The sequence below is a fragment of the Urocampus carinirostris genome, chromosome 8, assembly GCF_059441175.1.
Source record: "Urocampus carinirostris isolate Australia breed hairy pipefish chromosome 8, RoL_Ucar_1.0, whole genome shotgun sequence".
Classification (NCBI taxonomy): Eukaryota; Metazoa; Chordata; class Actinopteri; order Syngnathiformes; family Syngnathidae; genus Urocampus; species Urocampus carinirostris.
This window is the reverse complement of record NC_142356.1, coordinates 11,673,503-11,693,998: the sequence shown is the minus strand read 5'-3', so window position 1 is coordinate 11,693,998 and position 20,496 is coordinate 11,673,503. Positions and strand designations below refer to the sequence as shown.

General features: G+C 37.1%; 1 protein-coding gene across 1 annotated transcript in view; it reads left to right on the top strand.

Moving 5' to 3' along the window:
* The window catches only part of neurl1aa (neuralized E3 ubiquitin protein ligase 1Aa), a 47,402-nt gene extending 45,523 nt beyond the window's left edge, over positions 1-1,879 (top strand). The window contains exon 7 of the mRNA XM_088341618.1: positions 698-1,879. Within this exon, the coding sequence (XP_088197744.1) occupies positions 698-786 (89 nt within the window). The 3' untranslated portion in view covers positions 787-1,879. The remainder of the gene's footprint in view (positions 1-697) is intronic.
* Positions 1,880-20,496: the final 18,617 nt, after the last annotated feature.

Below are 20,496 nucleotides of genomic sequence, written 5' to 3'. Positions count from 1 at the left end.
GGTTTTGCTGTCGCTGCTTAAGCTAGCCCTTCTTGACTGCCAAAGGTTGGCAAGGTTCACACTTATCTCCATGAGTTTTCAATCACATTTGAATGTGAATACAGTCGTACCTCTACTTACGTATTTAACCTGAAAAATTTGTAAGTAGAGGCGCCTTTTCATGTAAATTCGCTAATCCGTTCCAAGAAATGCAACAGTATGATTTATTTTTGTTTTGATAAATCATAAAAAAAGCATCAGAAATGAAATGTTCAAATTACAATACTGCACACAAACTTAAAACGAGAGGCACACGATGTAAAAAACAAAAAACAAAGATAAAGGAAAGAATAAAAATATTCTCTTACTTTTTAACTGGCCTCTTTGTTCACTGGTCCTCAGCAGTGTTTTTTGTGTCCTGTTTCTTGAAGAACTGAACCAATGACGTCTGCTTTTGCCGGCTTATGACAATCCCTCGGAAATGCGAGAGGCAGACATCATCATAATGAGCAATAGTCCGACCAGTGATGAAGTTCCATGAATTCCGAGACTTTGTGGAACTTTGTCGAGATGTCTTTAATTTTGACGTGGCGATCGTAGATGTATTACGGCCATATATTTTGGCAACATCACAAATACGCATCCCCTTTTCATACCGTTCAATTATTTCCTGCTTTGTTGCAATGTCCAGGAACACTCTTTTTCGTTTCTTTTCTAGCACATTGTAGAGTACAGTACTGTTTACAGAACAGTAATGGGACCGGAAGTGGACACAAAGAGAAAGTCGGCTCAAAGAATAAGTGGTAGACACAAGAGCAAGCCAGCGCTCACGCATACGAATCGGGTTCCAGGTACAGTACTGCAAATCGTCTAAAAGCACTGGTACTGGTCTGTTTACCCGTATTTTAAAAAAAAAATAATCCTACCTTGAGGTAATTTTTTTACGCTCAGTTTGCTTGTAACCTGAAAAATTTGTATGTTGAGACGTTCGTAAGTAGAGGTATGACTGTATATGAATATAGAATAAGAAATTACTGTATTTTTCATAGTGGTTCAATTTAAGAAAACGTAGAAAAGTGTCAATTTATTTTCCTATTCGTTCATTCATAGTTTAGAGTCAAATTTTTCTTCTGAATTTGACATTAAATGTATTATAGTTTTGTACTTTTACAAATGATGTGTGGTATTGTACATTGCAGAGTTGTGGGATATAGATTTATTTGTATTAGATTTACTACAGTCCCTGAATTTGAAGGATGTGACGGGATTTAATCAGGGATGCCAAACTCAGTTTGGCTCTGGGGCCAGATCCAGACTTTCTGTTCTGAGGCGGATCTGATCAATAAAAAGGATGACAAGGGATCTTTTCTAAACACTGTACATTTATTCACAATCAATGGGGAAAACGTTTTCAGGTTCTGCATTATATGTGTTAAAATGGTTTGTGTTAACAGTTGAGTGTGTGCAGTTTTACACCTGAACCAAGTCACCATGCTATACAAACTCAGATAGAGGGCTTTTGATCTGCAATCATTGAAAAAAATCAGAACTTTTGATAGAAATGACCGAGATATTCGCTTCTTTTTGTTTGAGATACAGTAATCCCCTGCTGTCTCGCGGTTTTGCTGCCTCACGGATTTCTGCATTCTGATTGGCTTAATAGTTCCCCCGCCCCTTTTCTGCTTTACCACCTGCGCATCTATGAGTGATATACATAGGTAAAATTGCTTGACTAACCTACTTTATGTATGCGCAAATCTTTTTCATTTTAAAACCAATAATGTAAACAAAAGCAGCAAAAATGCAGGGGGAGATGCTTTTAATCGCCAACAAATATGGACTTCTCGACCCACTAAACTTCTGGAGCCACTTGTCGGAATTTGATGGTTTTTCAAAAATGTTTGATTTTATATATATATATATATATATATGTTTCTTTAGGAAAGAACCGCAATTTAAATGCAATTTTCCATAACGTCCACATAACGGTGGGAAAGTATCATGTACTGTAAAGTAATGAGGATTGTGTCGTTAAAACATAGTTATGCAATAAAATGGGTTAGTTTTGAAATTATAATTTCCTAGTGCAGAAGTTATTTAAAAAAAAATGTTTATAAAGTATAGTACCTTTTTTTGTCAAATAATTGAGCCTGTACATGTTTTCTTGAATACTAAATAACGGTAGATAGATAAATACTTAATTCCTCCCCGTAGTGAAATTCACCCTTCCAGCAGTATCCTTGTGTTGAAAAATAAAATAATAAAATAAAGATATAGAATACAACAATACCCAATATAACGTTTTGCTATAGAGTATTTAAATAGTGCTACGGAAAATACACACTGTAATAAAAATAGGGTAATATGGGGTGGGGTTCAATGTGGGCTTTTACTCCCCCGGGTGGGGTTAAAGAGCCTCATGGCATGAGGAAGAAATGCTCTCCTCAATCTGTCCGTGGAACAAGACCGAGACAGCAGTCTGTCGCTGAAGCTGCTAGTTATGACGTTTTTGCAACGCAACCCCCGCGAAAAACAAGGGATTACTGTACTCAGACGTGTATGGTGCACTGAATTAAATCATCCACGGTGGATCTGGCCCTCAGGCCATACGTTTGACATCCCTGAATTCGATAGAACGATCGGATATTGTGTGTAAAGGAATGATCCGTCCCAACTAGAGCTTTTTCTAATATCGTATGAAAGTCATCACTGTGTATCACTTGTTTAGTGGTAATTAATGTCACTTTATTAGGCAATTGATTGTACAATAGGAAATGTTCAGGCCCGTGTTTCAGTGGTGACATGTTTTATATTGTGCACTCTGACCAAATTTCCCATTTCATTCACTCAGCTGACTGTTATTTATTTTTCTGAAGTTGTATTCGTTACAGTTTGCATTCAGGATATAGAAATGGCTCCGTGAATGTCACTGACCCTGTAATGTGTTTTCAGTCATTTTTAACGGGAGGGCGGAATCCTCTCGACTTGATTTGTCGATTTTTGTGTGTGTTTGCAGTACTTTTGCATTGCTATTTGTACAAAGCGTGTGTGTGTGACAACCCTAAATGTATTTATCATGGCTATATTTTTGTGTGCGACTGATGACGCAAATTAGGACCAAATGAGAACAATCACACGTGCGTTTGCATCTCTTTCCCTTTAGTTTTGAACTTGTTACGAAAGAGTGTTTGGTAAAGGTTTTTTTCTTTTTTTTCAAAATTTGTAAACTATGTTTAGATGATTGTTTTCAATAAACTTTACATATGTTTGGGGAATCTCTTTGAAATTTGTTTGTTTTAGAGGGGTACTTAAGAGTCTATAGTACAGTGTTATTTCATTACTAGACCACTTTAGAGCAAATAATCCCAAGAAAATGGAATCAATGAACCAGGCCGTTTGAAATAGAACACACAATTTGTTAACACGGCACACACAATTTGTTAACACAGAGAATCAATGATGAAAAAAGGGGAGGGGAAGTGCAGGAGTTTATGGGATTTTTCGACCGCTGAAAGTCTCCACTATAATGCTAGTCAATTTGGGGAGTTTCCCTTGGGAATGCATGTTTTTTTGTGCACAAGAACCAGCAAACATGGAGTTAAATCTGAAACCATCTTGTTGTTTTGGAGAGGTATGGTCACAATGTGTGGTCCAAGTGCGGCCGATGTGCGATAAGACAGTCAGGTAGGAGAAAGAAGGGTGGTCTATTGGTCAGCTACTCTTTTCATGTGGACCAGGGATGCTTGGCCAGATCATGTCTTTTTGGGCGTTGTCTTAGATATCTTATACTCTCAGTATCGGGTGACCGTGTTTGAAATTGCTTAGCTTGTTAGAAAGCCAAAGAAGTGAGAAATTTGCGGAATGTTCCGTAATTGAGAATGTTCCTCCAATCGACATGATTACACAAGGTTGGAACATTATTTTATCAATACATTGCCTTGGTTGTTTTTACATTCAAAACTTCATGTTATCAGATTTCACTATGGTACATAGTGAATTGGTAGATCCGGGAATTGTCCAAAAGGGGGTGCAGTCGTTCCATCCATTCCAAAGTGAGTTAGTTGAAACAAAGAAAGCGGAAGTCATTTTTGTGCTGGGCTTATTTGCTTTACACCTCGTCAAAATAATCACTCCCACGTTTTTACCTTTGACCAACCCTTTAATCTTTCTTTTTCTCAATTCACAAGAGATCCTTGATCGACACCCCAACAAATTGAGTCCGAGACCCCCAGATCTAATTAAATACCCTCCATTTTGTTCACCATTATTCCCAATGTATAAAAGTCTTAACTTTAGCAATTTTCTTTTTGGTCTCTAAAGAAATCCATGGATTATATTCCATGCAACTTTAGACTGATAGCTGCTTCGCATTCAATCGACATGAAGGTGAACTTGCAAGAAGAACAGAAGCCAAACCTCAGATGGGAAATTCCAACCTGTTCTCAGGGCCTTAGCCTGAGCCCTTTCATTTTATTACATATCCGAGGTGTATAATTCTCATCTCATCTCATTAGCTGCACCGCTTATCCTCAGTAGGGTCGCGGGGGTGCTGGAGCCCATCCCAGCAATCATCGGGCAGTGGGCAGGGGACACCCTGAACTGGTTGCCAGCCAATCGCAGGGCACACAGGGACAGTCAACTCACTCGCTCATTCACACCTAGGCACAATTTGGACCGCCCAATCCACCTGAAATGCATGTCTTTGGAATGTGGAGGAAACCCACGCAAGCACGGGGAGAACATACAAACTCCGCACAGAATGTCTGGTAGCTGGATTTGAACCCACACAGGAGGTTCCCAAGACCTTAGAACTGTTCTGCACACGCGCTAACCACTGTGCCGCCGTGCTGCCTAGGTGTTCTATATATTTTCTGTATGACTAAGACTCCAATAAGAGAGTAACTTTTCATGCTGCTTTGATCAGACATCCAAGTTCATTGTCATCTCGCAACACATTGTCTTTGGTATGGGCGTTACCTTTATGTCCTTAGTCAACTCCTAACACAGTTACATTAGTTCCGCCTATTGGTTCCTACCAATATTCCAACATCTCCCCCTTTAAGTGAGTTGACCACAGATCTTTTAACAACCTAATTTCTAACACCAATAAGTGTTTTTTAAGTAAGAAAATGTATTACAAGTCCATTTTCACTGGTCTTCTGATCATGCGCCTGAATCAGAAGTCTCTAGAATCACCTATATGTGGTATCTGTTTCTCCTAAGACTTCCTGAGGGCATCTCGATGTCGTGGGACCATGGTGTCTGGGCTGGACCTGTGATGAACCCAGGTTACGCTATGTTCTCCACCCAGACTCTAAGTCCTTGTTCCAGCTCCTGTCTCAACTGTGTGTGGTGTCTTTTGTTGAAACAGAATGTTTGTGCAGTGTTCATTTTACCTCTGAAAAGAGATGGGTCCCAGGGACTCGCATGCTCAAAAATCTATGGGTCCCACCAGAGATCTATGGGTCCCCAAAATGTAGTGTTATCGCGGTTGAAATTGTAAATCGGTGACAAATATATAATATAAATCTATATATTAATTCAGTTTTAATCATCAAATTATTAATTCATTTTCTGTATCAAAATATTGTTGGTAATATCCCGATTAAAGGGATAACCACAAGCCTGTCTTTTTTCATTTTGTCCTTTTACACTTCCTTTTTTTCTTAACTTCTTTATACAACATAATTCGTAATATCAATCATCAAAGCAAGTGAGCCGTTTGAGAGCCGGCTCTCTTGAATGAGTTGAGCCAAAAAAGCCGCTTCTCTAAAAAAAGACGGACTTCCTTTCACTACACAACTCGAACTCGTTTGACTTGATTGTTTTGCCGTTTCGTGATAGTCGGTGTATACCGGATGGTACCCATAATTGACAAATTTTCGTTATTCCGTACAGATTTTCTTGTACACGTCTTAAAATGCATAATAAACGTACTATGTATGGCAAAAACGTACAGGTTGACAGGTATGAATTTCTCCGCCGTTTTTTGTTATCACTTTTTGCATTATGTTTCGACTTATTACTGACACTGAAGAAATAACCAATTTTGTGTTGATTTTCACCTAATACTGTTTTTTCTAAGGCATACTTAACCTCCGTTCGACGACAAGCACCACAACAATGACGTCATCTCGAAGCAACGAGATCTCGTTGGCCGAGATCGGCGTGCAGACGAAAACTCCAACCGCGAGACCAAAACAACAATGGCGGATCTGCCTGACGAAAAGTCTGGAGTGCGGTAAATCTTTGTTAAAAAAAAAAGTAATCGGCTAATAATGACTAAACACTGCTTGTGTCTCCTTTATTCGTTGATCATTTTCCCCGAAAGCTTGTAAGTCGTGCAAGCGCCGTTACAAGTTCTCTTGACTGACGGGCAGTGATGTTCTGCTGTTTCGACCCATTAGGAGTCGTGCAGGAGAAGTACCTTGCGCCAAAGGTGAGAACCTGTAACCCATGAGGGCCTTACGTTCTCTTTAATATCCCTAGTCAACGCCTAACACAGGCACAATAGTTCCGGGTTTTGGTTCCTACCAATATCCCCATACTAGGTTTCAAAAGCAGATCCATCCTAAAGGGTCTTGCAATAAAAGAAGGTGAACATGATTGGTAAATAGCAGCAATGATGTTATAGTTGAAACAACAAACAAAAGTGCACAATAATAGTCAAAATAACTAATCTGCATCCAATGAAACCTCCTTTTCAGGTGTCCTGTTACGGTCTGACACACCTCCGACCACTAGAGGGCCCCAACCGGTTAATAAACTGGGCATCCAATTACCACACGCTTGTGCCCGATGTTCCTCACCCTTTAAAAGTTGGTTGGGTTATTGTCATTTTTTCATTTGGTCGGCCCCTGTGATCCTGGTTTTCGCTATGATTTTCAGATCTGCCTTCATGTCAGGTTAGTTAGTTTCTGGTTTCTTTGTTCCTTGCGTTATTCAATTTCCAGTTTGGGTTTTTGTAGTTTGTCGAGTCAAGTTACATTTATTTGTATCGCCCTTAGTCACAAGATGTCTCAAAGGACTGCACAGGTTACAATGACACCATCCCCTGATCTTAAACCAACATGCCTTCAAGGAAAAACTCAAAACTTCAGCACAAGGAAAACCTTGAGAAGGGGCCTCACTAGTGGTAATCCCCCTTCCAGGATAACAAGGGTGCAATAGATTTAGCATTGGGTAACAGTACACAAAACAGTTTGAGACCGGTGTTGTAATTTTAACTATTAAAATGTACTGTTTACCAAAATCTTCGAATTAGTCATCTGACTCCATTAACCAAACACGACCTACATTCACCCATCAATTATGCGCAATCGTTTGGAGAGAGAAATGAGCAGGAATCCGGCAATTCCACACGGGGGCGGTTATTATTCCTAAAAGCAGATCTAAGTGTACGCCATAGGAGACCCATCCGAGTAGCCCGGGATCATTTATACATTTCAACTAACAAAGCAAATACATCCTACTATTCCCCTATTGGCTTTGTGTCATCTGCAGCTAACTTTAGCTTTCTCTTATTGGTTGTCTTCCACCCGCATGATGGTGTGTCGGCTCTTCCCATGGGCGTGCCAAGGCAGTTGTTTTGTGCTCAACAATGTCACACACCAGCGCCCCGACATCTGGTCGCACTGCGTCAGCACACCCATGCATCCTGTTATCAGAAGAAGTGCGGCTCGTCCTAGACAAAACATCTGCCACTTATGCATTTCACACAGCCTGACCTGACCTTTTACTGTACATTGAATTAAAGCACAGTCAGTAAATTTCTTTATTACATTAAACTGAATACACATAACTTGTAGTCAATCATATAAAATCTTTTATAGTCAAATGTATAAAATCCTTTACCGGGTAGAAACATGTTGGCCTGGAGAGGCATGGGCGCCACCAGGCTGTACTTGCCTAAGACACACCACAGAAAATGGTGCCCCTATGTCCCGATTGGTTAAGGGATACAACCAACCCTACGTTGAGTGGATGACGTTTTACACCTCACCACACTTTTTTCAGAATGTGTGGCACGCTTATTGTGAGTTGCGCCTTGAGTATGTGTTAGATATCATGAAACCTAGAAGGAAAGTGTGAGCATCGGATAGAGAAAGTCAAGAATGTGTGTATCAGTATGTGCTACGTGTACCTGCTATCAGTGTGTGCCAAACTGTGTGTCATCTGCGTTTTACAGATAGTTGTTGAAAAGTTTATTCCATACCGTATTCCACGCTTCGCTATCGTGTAGAAAGACTCATCCATACAGGTGCTAAAAAGGATCCTGGAAAATTCCATTTTTAAACCATTAAATCTATATTATAGAGCTCTCCTGAAATAAAACAGTCAGCCCATGTCACGGTAGGCTTAAGTCTAGCTATATGGTTCAAGAGAGACATCTAGTGGATACATGTTGCCATGGTTACTTGGACTTCCTGGCTAATTATTATGGCAATTTTTTGCCTTTTCTCTCATGATTCAAAATCAAGGCCAAATTTTTGTTTTTCTATGTACACTAAATAATTATTTACCTTAAATCATTTCCAAAAAATGAGTACTTGCATGATCGCTTCCCTTTAATTTCTAAGATAATAATAATTGTGGCCAAAATAGCATGGTCATTGGTCAATTTATATGGTTAATGCGTACGAAATCATTTGACATGTGTTTATGAGAGCATGTTACCAGCGTGTATGGAAGCATTTGGCCAGTATTCATCAACACCTTTCAGTGCTGTTAATTAGTGTTATTTTACCTATATCTATGAACAGAAAACTTTGACCCGTGTGTATGAAAACATTTTGCTACTGTCTATGAAAAAAACAACATTTCGTTCTTACTGATGAGAGCATTTCAGCTCAAAGTGTGAGCTCAAATCATGAATTACGGCCCGGACAGCACCTGATACAATGACTTTGCCACGATTACCCATTTCCCTCAACTGTGCCCGCTCGTTTGGCGTCAGCTGCTGCTCGTTTCCTGATTGGTTCCCCTCCTATTTAAACTCAGTGCTCTCATTCACTCCTCGTCGGTCCGTCAAAGAACCTCCGCACTTGCAAGGCAAGCATTTTGACTCTGGCTCCCGTCTGTTCCTTGTCCTGTTTTGATTCCTGATCTAAGCGCTGTATCCTGTATGTTATCGATCCCGTCTGTCCGGTATCCTGTATCTTGTATGAATCCCTGATCCAAGCCCCATTGTCCCGTATCCTGTATCGATCCCGTCGGTCCCGTCCTCACCTGTATCCTGCTCATCTGTCCCTGACAGGGTTGGGTAGGGTTACTTTAACTTGATTACTTTCAATTACTTTTGGATTACTCCAATACCCAAAATGATAATAAAAGACAAAAGAAACTAAATATGAATAAAATGATGACTCACAACACGTGGTAAGCTTTCTCTCCTGGCTTTGATCTCTTTGATCTCCGGCAAAACGAACATAAAATGCGACAGAAACAAAATGAAAATAAATCCAAACAGCTTGCCAACATCATTTTTGCCGTTCCATGTATTCCGTTACTCCCCAAGCCTGCAAAAAATTTAGTCATTTTATTCATATTTAGTCTCTTTTGTCTTTTATTAGCATATTTGGTATTGGGATAATCCAAAAGTAATTGAAAGTAATCAAGTTAAAGTAACCCTACCCAACCCTGTACCCTGACTTCTCGATCGTCTCCGGCTACTTGACCCGATCTGTCCATCAACCACCCTCCGTACTCCAGCTCCGACTACTTGACCCGTTTTTGCACATCAACTACACCCCGATCGCCCGTCCCGGCTACCCCACTTCTTTCCGCATTCCGACCACGCTCCGATCTCGTGGGCTTCCTGCTTCTCCTGCCCAGCGATCGCCGAATCGCTGGCATTTGTTTTCCTGTGCCAGAATTCCTCGATTCTCCAATAAATCTTTGTGTGAAAAGTTACACGTTTGGGTTTACCCCCTGTTCTGGCTCTGACAGACGTCAAGGTTGTTTGCAAACACAAAAACGGGTTTATGTGACAACCAATAGGATTCAAAGACATAAAAGAAAATGAACCATCAACCAAGATAAACACATTTAATCTTTTTTAGGCAATGCAAGATACAATGTAAACATGTACAAGATAGAAAGAAAGGCAAATGACTCATCCAAATAGAATGATGAATAAGAAAATGGCATTTCAAAATAATCGTACCAGAGGGAACCGTTTTTCCCGATTTTTACAGTTGTACTCATCTAGGGGTTAGAAAGTATTCATACACCGAATTGTTGTTTTGCCACCTGATGACTCCCAAGTGAATGATTCATTGACATTTACAGCAAATGTACCGTATTTTCCGCACTATAAGGCGCACCGGGTTATAGGGCGCACCCCCAAAAAATAGTTTTTGGTCTTATATTTTCCATACAAAAGGCGCACCGGATTATAAGGCGCTACAATGGGAACGTCGACAAAACAATCAGGTAGTTCAGTCAAACTTTTTACCCCCTTAACATTCCGAAAGCTTGCAAAGAAGCAAATACGTGTCGTAGACACGTGCGGATGCGGTGTCCGTACGATGTCACTCAAATGCATCGCGCCAAATATCATTCGGAAGATTAATGTCTTGGGATTCAAGAAATGCCAACCATTCCTTAGTTTCTATTTTCTTTTTCGCTCGCAGCTTTACTGTGCATATGACAATAAACACTTGGAATTTAGTTTAATTTAAAAAATCAGTCTGAAACAAGATACCGGGAAAATATATAGCCGGAGTAGCTCACCGAAGTCGTTGTCTTCAATAATAATGTGCAACCATGGTCCTTTTATATCCGTGAGTGTAGTAAATCCAGGAGAGTAAAATATTTATAAATACAGTACAGAATAGTAAAATACTGTTATCTCTATGGTGTAGTTCTACCCAACATGCTATTCACAGTCATCTTTTTCGGCCAATTGCAGGCTTTGTTTTGTCCCTTTAGCCTATGCAAGCCTGTAAATGATACAAAGGATCCGCCCCCTTTACCTCCGAATAACTTTAGCCAATAGTGATCGATTCAACTGATGATTGACACACCTTTTTCGGCCAATTGCAGGCTTTGTTTTGCCTCTTTAGCCTATGCGAGCCTGTAAATGATAACAAGGATCCGCCCCCTTTACCTCCGAATAACTTTAGCCAATAGTGATCGATTCAAATGATGATTGACACATTGGCTAGCCAATGAAACGCCGGTATATAAATCCCAGCATACACCGCGGACGACTTCGTGTTCGGGGGAATATCTAGTCGGCGGCTGCTTGCCTTAGTTGCAAGACTTAGCAACTTAATATTGATCCATCTATAAGGCGCACTGTATTATAAGGCGCATGGTCAGCTTTTGAAAAAAATAAAGGCTTTTAGGTGCGCCTTATAGTGCGGAAAATACGGTAATTAAAATTGAGGCAAGTATTTTAAAACGCCCGGGAAGGGAAGTCAGCACACGAGTTTGATGATAAAACCTGTGAACTGCAGAAATATTAATTAGAAAATACACACTTGGCCTCTATTTATTAAAACATGCCAGTACTGTTAATTAATGTCCTTCTTTACCTTCCTGAACGAATATTTTAACCATTGTGTAGAAAGGCATTTTTCTTCTGGTTCTGAGCGTGTTTTACCTTTCTTTGTAAACAAAATTTGTCCGGTGTGTCATATGAACGGAAAAAAATAATACTACGCACTTTCTATAATCTGAGAGTTGGACCACCTTTCGTTGATGGAAGATGGCGTGCAAACTTCACGACGACGTAAATAAAGCAAGCTAGTTCGAATTCAAAACTTTGCCCACCTCTTTTGCCAACAATCGTGAAAAAAATGCAGTTGTTCAGTCTAAGCGTGAGCAAATGGATTCAAATATAGCTATTATCGATACCGAACAAGTACTTGGATCGGATACTATTCTCTTGTGATCGATACTGTCTTCCCATTTTAACTATCACATACTTGCCAACACTACCTTTTTTTGCCCCTTAAAAATGCCTACTACCTTTTCAAATTCAAACGACAAAAATATACTTGACTCGCGACTAGTATGTAGTATTTTGGTTTGCGGCTGCTTTATTTTGAAAGTCTTTCTTCAATATTCTACAGACTAAAAATACACAATTAACAGAATGTATGCTAGAACTACAATAATGTTGCTAGCGGGTGGTAAGGTTATACTGTACATCCAAATGTGTTTAAACGTTATTTGCTTTACGTTATTTACTTCTCTAAAGTCATTTCAAAAAACAAATTCCTTTACTTTCATAAAACCCCAAACTTTCGTAACTACTTGACTTCAATCTCACCTTCAGCTGAATTTTGACATGTGTTTATGAGAACTTAACCAGAGTGTGTGAAAGCATTTGACATGTGTTTATTGGCAGCTTTTCACCAGATTGGTGGTCAGCCTATCTTTTCGCAGTTCTTTGATATCCACACCCTTTAGGAAGGATCTGCTTTTGTAACCTAGGAGATTTAATAAAAAGGGCCAAAGAACAGGTTGGAATTTCTTATCTGAGGTTTTGGTTCGGTCTTCCCCTGTTCTCCTTGCAAGTTCCAAATCAACTATAAACGTATCTATCATATTCAATCAGCCGACACTACTTGTTAGAAAGATTCTAGTACTTGTTTGTTACTTTGTACAATCAAAAAGCAGATTTTATCATTAGGATAGAGCAGTGTTTTTCAACCCTTTTTGAAAACTTTATAAAAAAGTTCAGAGGCACACCGTCCGTCAAAAATGTTTGAAAATAAAGTTATGTCAAATATTTCACCGTACTACCTCATAAGCAGATAATTAGTATACAAAAAGAAGAAAATAATACTTAAAATAAAAGAAGAATGATGTGCTTTATTTATGGTTTTATTATTTACAGTGCAACCTTAAACCGCTTTGTCAATTGAGTTATTAAATGTACTGTGCTACCTCATGAGCAGATCGTTTATAAAATGTATCTACTGCCACCTACTGATATGGATGACTATCACAGTTCCTTGTCTGAAGATAGCAAAAATGCTGAATAATGGCCTGATCTTTTGTAAAGATAAAATTGGGCAAATTCCAGCGGCACACTAGTCAAGGTCTCACGGCACACTAGTGTGCCCCTGCACACTGGTTGAAAACCACTGGGATAGACACCCATGCCTAGTTTCGGTTGTTACACAGGGTTACTGGGTAATTAAGTTATTTCCACATGGAAAAGGTTGAGTAGGGTTACTTTAACTGGGTTACTTTCAATTACTTTTGGATTAAACTAAATATGAATAAAATGATGACTCACAACACGTGGTAAGCTTTCTCTCCTGGCTTTGATCTCTGGCAAAACGAACATAAAATGCGACAGAAGCAAAATGAAAATAAATCCAAACAGCTTGCCAACATGATTTTTGCTGTTCCAAGTATTCCGTTACTTCCCAAGCGTGCACAAAATGTAGTCACTTTATTCATATTTAGTTTCTTTTGTCTTATTAGCATATTTGGTATTGGAGTAATCCAAAAGTCATTGAAAGTAATCCAGTTAAAGTAACACTACCCAACCCTGCACATGGACTATAAATGCTGAATCGTTAAGAACAAAGCTGTAAATGTCAATGAAGACCTCCACGAAGATAGGGACACAAGAAGGAAAAATTTATACAGATATTAGAATTCCATTCAGGCACAAAGGTGGACAACCGAGAGGTGGGCCCCTGATGCCACAACGCTCCATCTGGCAAAAGCAAAGTAAGCCAAAAGGCTTTTTTTTCCAAAAAGGAGAACGATATGCAAAGTCCACCAAAGCACAAGAATAAGAAAGTATCACATATGTTTTGCTTTGGTCCAATGAGCATGGATTTTACTTGGATGGCGAGGAAACAGTTTTGTCATTTTTGCTTTCATAGACAAATACAGATGATGTATTTCAAATGAACAATAAAGCAAATACAACCAACAGTAATTACTTAGTACTGTAGTACAAGTACTTCAGGGTAGTATTATGAGTCGTTTCTTGAGTTTCACGAGCAATCATGTTCCTCTACACTAGGGGTGGGCAAACGTTTGGAGTGGCGCCCCCTATTGGCCTATTCCAATTATACTCATTTATGAAAAAATATACACGCAGACGTCTAAATTGTTAGATTTATTTTTGTATATTTTTTATATTAAATTATTTTCATCCAATTGGTATTAAAACAATTACAATTAATGTAAAAAAATATATTAATGTCCTGTTTTAAGCACCTAATTTAATATTTAGAGTTGAGGTATTTCCGTAGTATTTTGCAGTAATATAAGTGTAGTATTTTTGTATTACTGTAGTTGGATTTTGTAGTATTTTGTAGTAGTATTTTTTTTAGTATTGCTCTAGAAGTATTATGTAGTATTGTTAGCAATACTATAGAATGGTTTTTATAGTATTTATAAAATAGTTAAGGTATTTCTGTAGTATTTTGCAGTAATATAACTAGTATTTTTTTATTACTGTAGTTGTATTTTGTAGTATTTTGTAATAGTATTTTTTCAGTAGTATTTTGTAGTATTGTTATAGCAACTCTATAGAATGATTTTTGTACTATTTATAAAATAGTTAAGGCATTTCTGTAGTATTTTGCAGTAATATAAGTGTAGTATTTTTGTATTACTGTAGTTGGATTTTGTAGTATTTTGTAGTAGTATTATTTTTAGTATTGCTCTAGTAGTATTTTGTAGTATTGTTATAGCAATTCTATAGAATGAATTTTATAGTATTTATAAAACAGTAAAGGTATTTCTGTAGTATTTTGCAGTAATATAACTAGTATTATTTTATTACTGTAGTTGTATTTTGTAGTATTTTGTAATAGTACTTTTTTAGTAGTATTTTGTAGTATTGTTATAGCAATTCTATAGAATGATTTTTGTACTATTTATAAAATAGTTAAGGCATTTCTGTAGTATTTTGCAGTAATATAAGTGTAGTATTTTTGTATTACTGTAGTTGGATTTTGTAGTAGTATTTTTTTTTAGTATTGCTCAAGTAGTATTTTGTAGTATTGTTATAGCAATTCTATAGAATGAGTTAAGGTATTTCTGTAGTATTTTGCAGTAATATAACTAGTATTATCTATTACTGTAGTTGGATTTTGTAGTATTTTGTAATAGTATTTTTTTTTGTATTTTTTAGTAGTATTTTGTTGAATGGTTATAGCAATTCCATAGAATGATTTTTATAGTATTTATAAAATAGTAAAGTATTAATAGTTTTATATTTTTTGTACTTTTACTATAGTTGTATTTTTGAAGTATTTCTGTAGTAGTATTGTTGTATTAAAGTAATGCTGTAGAAGGATTTTTAAGCACTTAATTTGATATTTAGCTTTGTAGTATTAGTGTAATTGTTTTTTGTGGTATTATTGTAGTATTTCTGTTGTAGGATTTTCGTAATATGTGGTATTTTTATAGTATTACTGTAGTTTTATATTTGTAACATTTTTGGAGTAGTACTGTTGTATTATAGTAGTATTTTTGTAATATTTTTTCTTTTCAGAATGAACACAAAATGAAATGAGGTTCCAGTTTTCAAGCAACTGATTTTTTAGTTTTGTAGTATTACTTCTATTGTATTTTTGTACTAATATTGTAGTATTTCTGTGGTAGTTTTTCTGTAGTCATTCCGTAATAGTTTTGGAAGTATTTCTGTATGATTAGTTTTGTAGTATTTCTGTCGTACTATTTTTGTAGTAGTATCGTTGTATTATAGTAATTCTGTCGTATTATTATTGCCATAGTATTTTTGCATCATAGTATTACAGTATTAGTACTTTTGTAGTATTTTTGTTTCTTTACTAAAAGTTTTGAAGTATTTCTGGATTAGTATTTTTCAGTATTTCTGTAGTAGTATTATTGTAGTATTTCTGTAGGATTAGTTATGTAGTATTTTTGTAGTATTATTTTTAGCAGTATTGTTGTATTATCGTAATTCTGTTGTGTTTTTATTGCTATAGTATTGTTGTATCATAGTATTAGAGTAGTATTACTTATGTAGTATTTTTGTTTCTAACGTTTTGTAGTATTTCTGTAGTAGTATTATTGTCACAAAATTGTTGTATCATTGTAATGCCGTAGTTTAATTTTTGGAAAAATTTTTGTGGCGTTTTTTGTTTTTTTTTTCAGAATGAACGCAATATTTTTTACATATTAGGTTCCTGTTTTAAAGCACTTAATTTAGCCTATAGAGTTTTTTTTTGTAATTTTTGTGGTATATATTTTGTTCTAGTATTACATTACCAGCTCAGTAGCCTAGATGGTAAGGCGCCCGCTTTGAGACTGGGAGGTCGGTGGTTCGCGCCCCGGCCGAGTCATTCCTAAGACTTAAAAAGTGGTCGGCGGCGCCCTCTGTTGGCTGCGGCTGCATCGGCTCGCTACAACGGGTCAGGTGCAATCGACATTTCGTTCTGTGTACATTGTTACACAGAATGACAATACAAGGAAATTATTATTATATTATTATTATCTACTATCATATGTAATGTCATTATATTTTGAGCGTTTTCGCTTAGCAGGCCGGATTTAAAAGAACCTGCTGGTCGATAGGAGGCCCACGGGAGGTATTTTGCCCACCCCTGCTCAACACATTACTATTGCACATTTTTTTCTTGGGATTGAGAAATAAAAGCAAATAATTCCCTTGCATTCAATCAACTAAATAAAGCTTGATTGAAAAAAAAAAAAGGAAAAGACCAACAATGATAAAGCCTGACACACATTTACATAATGCCTTTGTCTTGTACCGCTTTACAGCAAGAGAAGAAGAGTTTCAAATGGGTGGTCTTTGAGTGACTCTTCCCTGCTTTAATCCTATTTTTCTGGCAACATTACAATCGTTCGGCTTGCCGTGCAAATATTTTGCAGCCCACACTCGAATTCATTCATTATTTTCATGTGGGTCTTCAAAATGATTGTCGAACCCATAAAATCATTGTTAACATCGTGCGAAAATGGCATTACTGCCGATAATTCTGTGACGAAGCGAACGAGAAATAAATAAATGAAGATATAATTAGACACTTAAATAAAATATTATAATCTGACTGGAAACACATTGTAGTAAATGTTCAATCATATAACTACATTAGCAAATGAAATACATTATTTTAACTATGAGCAATGATTTATTGTTGCCTGTGTCAATAAAGTTTTGTAAAAAAAAAAAAGACAGCAGAGCAAGAACTTTCGTCATTGCTCGTCATTGCTCGCCGCACGCTAGAATAGAAAACAGACTGGACTTATCATAGCAATTGTTAGCAAGACAAATCTCTCCTTTTCCTTGTTTTGACTCTTTTTGGTGAGTTTTGTTTCCTTTTCTTTGGTTGCTTTGATGCACTAAGAAAGCATTGCTCATGGTAATGGATTAAAACATAAATACAATTTGAGATTTCCATTTTCTTATTTGATTATATTTTTTCTTTACGTTCTATGTGTAAATTTACAAGTTATTGTAACTAGCTCGGTCAACAAGTAGCCACCCCTTGTCATGATTAATGGCGCGGGTTCTGATTGGCTCCCTGTCAGTATTTGAACCCAGTCCTGTCAATCCCCTGTTGTCAGTCTGTCTGCGAACCTCAGTGAACACTAGGTAATCCTTTTTCCGACCCCGACTTCCATCTGTCCCGTTTTTGCTCCCGTCTGTCTCCGGCTACGACCTGTTTTTGCTCCCAACCTCGTCTGCTCTCCCGTCCCGGCTTACAACCCGTTTCTGACCCTGACCACGTTTATCTCTCCTGTCCCGTCTATCGACCTGTTTTTCTGTCTTTGACACCGCCATCGCTCGCCACGGAAGATCCCCTCTCGTGTTCGGATCACAATCTGAGGACGGGAGCGACTTGTTTCCCGCGACTAGCGAACACCAGGTCGTGGGCGCAGCCCTTCCTCTTTCCTTTAATAAAACTTGTGAGAAACGTAACGCAAATGGGTCCTGTTTCCGTTCTGGTCCTGACACCCTTTCATGTTCCCTGACGACTTGTCAAAAGTTATTCTTAAAATAAAAAGACTGAATACATTTCCAGGTCTGAGTACAGAGCTACCCCAAACCAGGAATTCATCATAGAGCTTCACATCAAGGTCACGGGAGGATTTGGATTATTGACTGCTGAACTTGAAAATCAACATGTGCTCATAACATATAACAAAAACGGTTATATTTTGAAAATTATATTTTCACAAAATGAGTCTTATCACTAATTAATCCCTAATTAATTAGTATTGATACATTATAATGAGTTTGTTAGCAAATATTTTCCATGCGATAATCGATAACAGTACATATACTAGTTAACGCATGAGAACAGTTAAATTATGGAATTTAGAATAATAATTATTCCAATATCAAAAAGTTGGTGAGATAGTTGCTACCTTCTATGCATAAAACAAAAATATCTGGGAAAAAAAAGTTTTTTGTAGTCATTCCGTAATAGTATTTCTGTATGAATAGTTTTGTTTTGTAGTATTTCTGTCATACTATTTTTGTAGTAGGATCGTTGTATTATAGTAATTCTGTAGTATTATTATTGCCATGGTACTTTTGTATCATAGTATTACAGTAGTAGTACTTTTGTAGTATTTTTGTTTCTGTAGTAAACGTTTGGTAGTATTTCTGGATTAGTATTTTTCAGTACTTCTGTAGTAGTATTCTTGTAATATTTCTGTAGGATTAGTTTTGTAGTATTTTTGTAGTAGTATTGTTGTATTATAGTAATTCTGTCGTATTATTATTGCCATAGTATTGTTGTATCATAGTATTACAGTAGTAGTACTTTTGTAGTATTTTTGTTTCTGTAGTAAAAATTTGGGAGTATTTCTTTAGTACTATTTTTGTAGTAGTATCGTTGTATTGTAGTAATTATGTAGTATTATTATTGCCATAGTATTGTTGTATCATAGTATTACAGTAGTAGTACTTTTGTTGTATTTTTGTTTCCGTAGTAAAAGTTTGGTAGTATTTCTGGATTAGTATTTTTCAATATTTCTGTAGTAGTAGTCTTGTAATATTTCTGAAGGATTAGTTTTGTAATATTTTTGTAGTAGTATTGTTGTATTATAGTAATTCTGTCGTATTATTATTGCCATAGTATTGTTGTATCATAGTATTACAGTAGTAGTACTTTTGTAGTATTTTTGTTTCTGTAGTAAAAATTTGGGAGTATTTCTTTAGTACTATTTTTGTAGTAGTATCGTTTTATTGTAGTAATTCTGTAGTATTATTATTGCCATAGTATTGTTGTATCATAGTATTACAGCAGTAGTACTTTTGTTTCCGGAGTAAAAGTTTGGTAGTATTTCTGTATTAGTATTTTTCAGCACTGGGAAAAAAAAAATCGGTAGGGCCATTTTCGCATGCGGTTACCGATATGAACCTCTTGACAATAAATATGTACCTCAATCGGGCATTATGTAAAACACAACGTAGAAGAAGGAAGTGCTCATGGTTTGTTGACATTGGAGCATGAGAAAAATAATCCGGTCCAGAAAATCGTTTCAATAACGACTACAATTTTATCCCAATTTAAAAAAAATCAAAAATAAATGGTGTGCTTTTTTAACCACTAGATGTCGCCGTATGGTGTAGTGCAAACAAAAACATTGTCATGTCCTGCACGGTTGTCGTGGCGCCCAGCTGGCCCCGCCCCTTGACACCGGCTAACCTGCATTTCCTGATTACTCCTATGGGTACTTAAATTTGCTTTTTGGAACTGCCCTTTGCCAGATCGTTGTTTACCCTTGTTGAAAACCTGTTCATACCTGTTTATTCTTGTTGTGCTTGTTGGACTTTGTTGCACTTCGGTGTAACATTTTGAGAGATTTTGGACAACTTTTCTTTCTCAATTAAAGTGACAGATCGTCTACGCAAATGAGTTCTAACTTCCTGCTTCCCGGCCCGTTCCAAGACAGTCCCGTCCCGTTTCGTGACAAACATGTGCTAAAAAGGGAGGAAGAATAGAAGGAATATAAACTACGGAGACTTAAAGTGATAAAAAATAACTGCAAAAAAAATTAAAGGGATAATGTGTATTATTTAACTGCTAGTGGTACAAAAAAAACTTACAATATTGATTTTAATAATAAGCACAAATACAAAAACTATCTTACTGATACTTTTACGGTCTTTAATAAAGGAAGCCAGTTCGTTATTTTAACCATTATTGCACACGGTTGTTTGTTGTTTTTACTAGTATGCACTGTTAACAAAATTCATCGCTATGGGCCAATCATAATGCTGTTCTTTGATAGCCACGTCCTTTAGGGTGGATAAGATTTTGTAACCTAGGATATGTATAGAAAGAAAGAGCTCAGGAGAGGGCCTTTAGAACAGATTGGACTTTGTTATCTAAGGCTTCTCTTTCTGTCCTTGCAAGTTCAAAAGCCACTGCTGTCTTCTCTCCTTCTTTTGGGTGTCTACAAAAGTTTAAAAGTATCTCAGGTTGGACTTTTTAACATGAAGGTTTCTCTCCCTGTTCTCTTTGCTAGGTCAAAATCCACTGCCATCTTCTCTCCTTCTTTTGGGTGTCTACAAAAACACTTATCTCA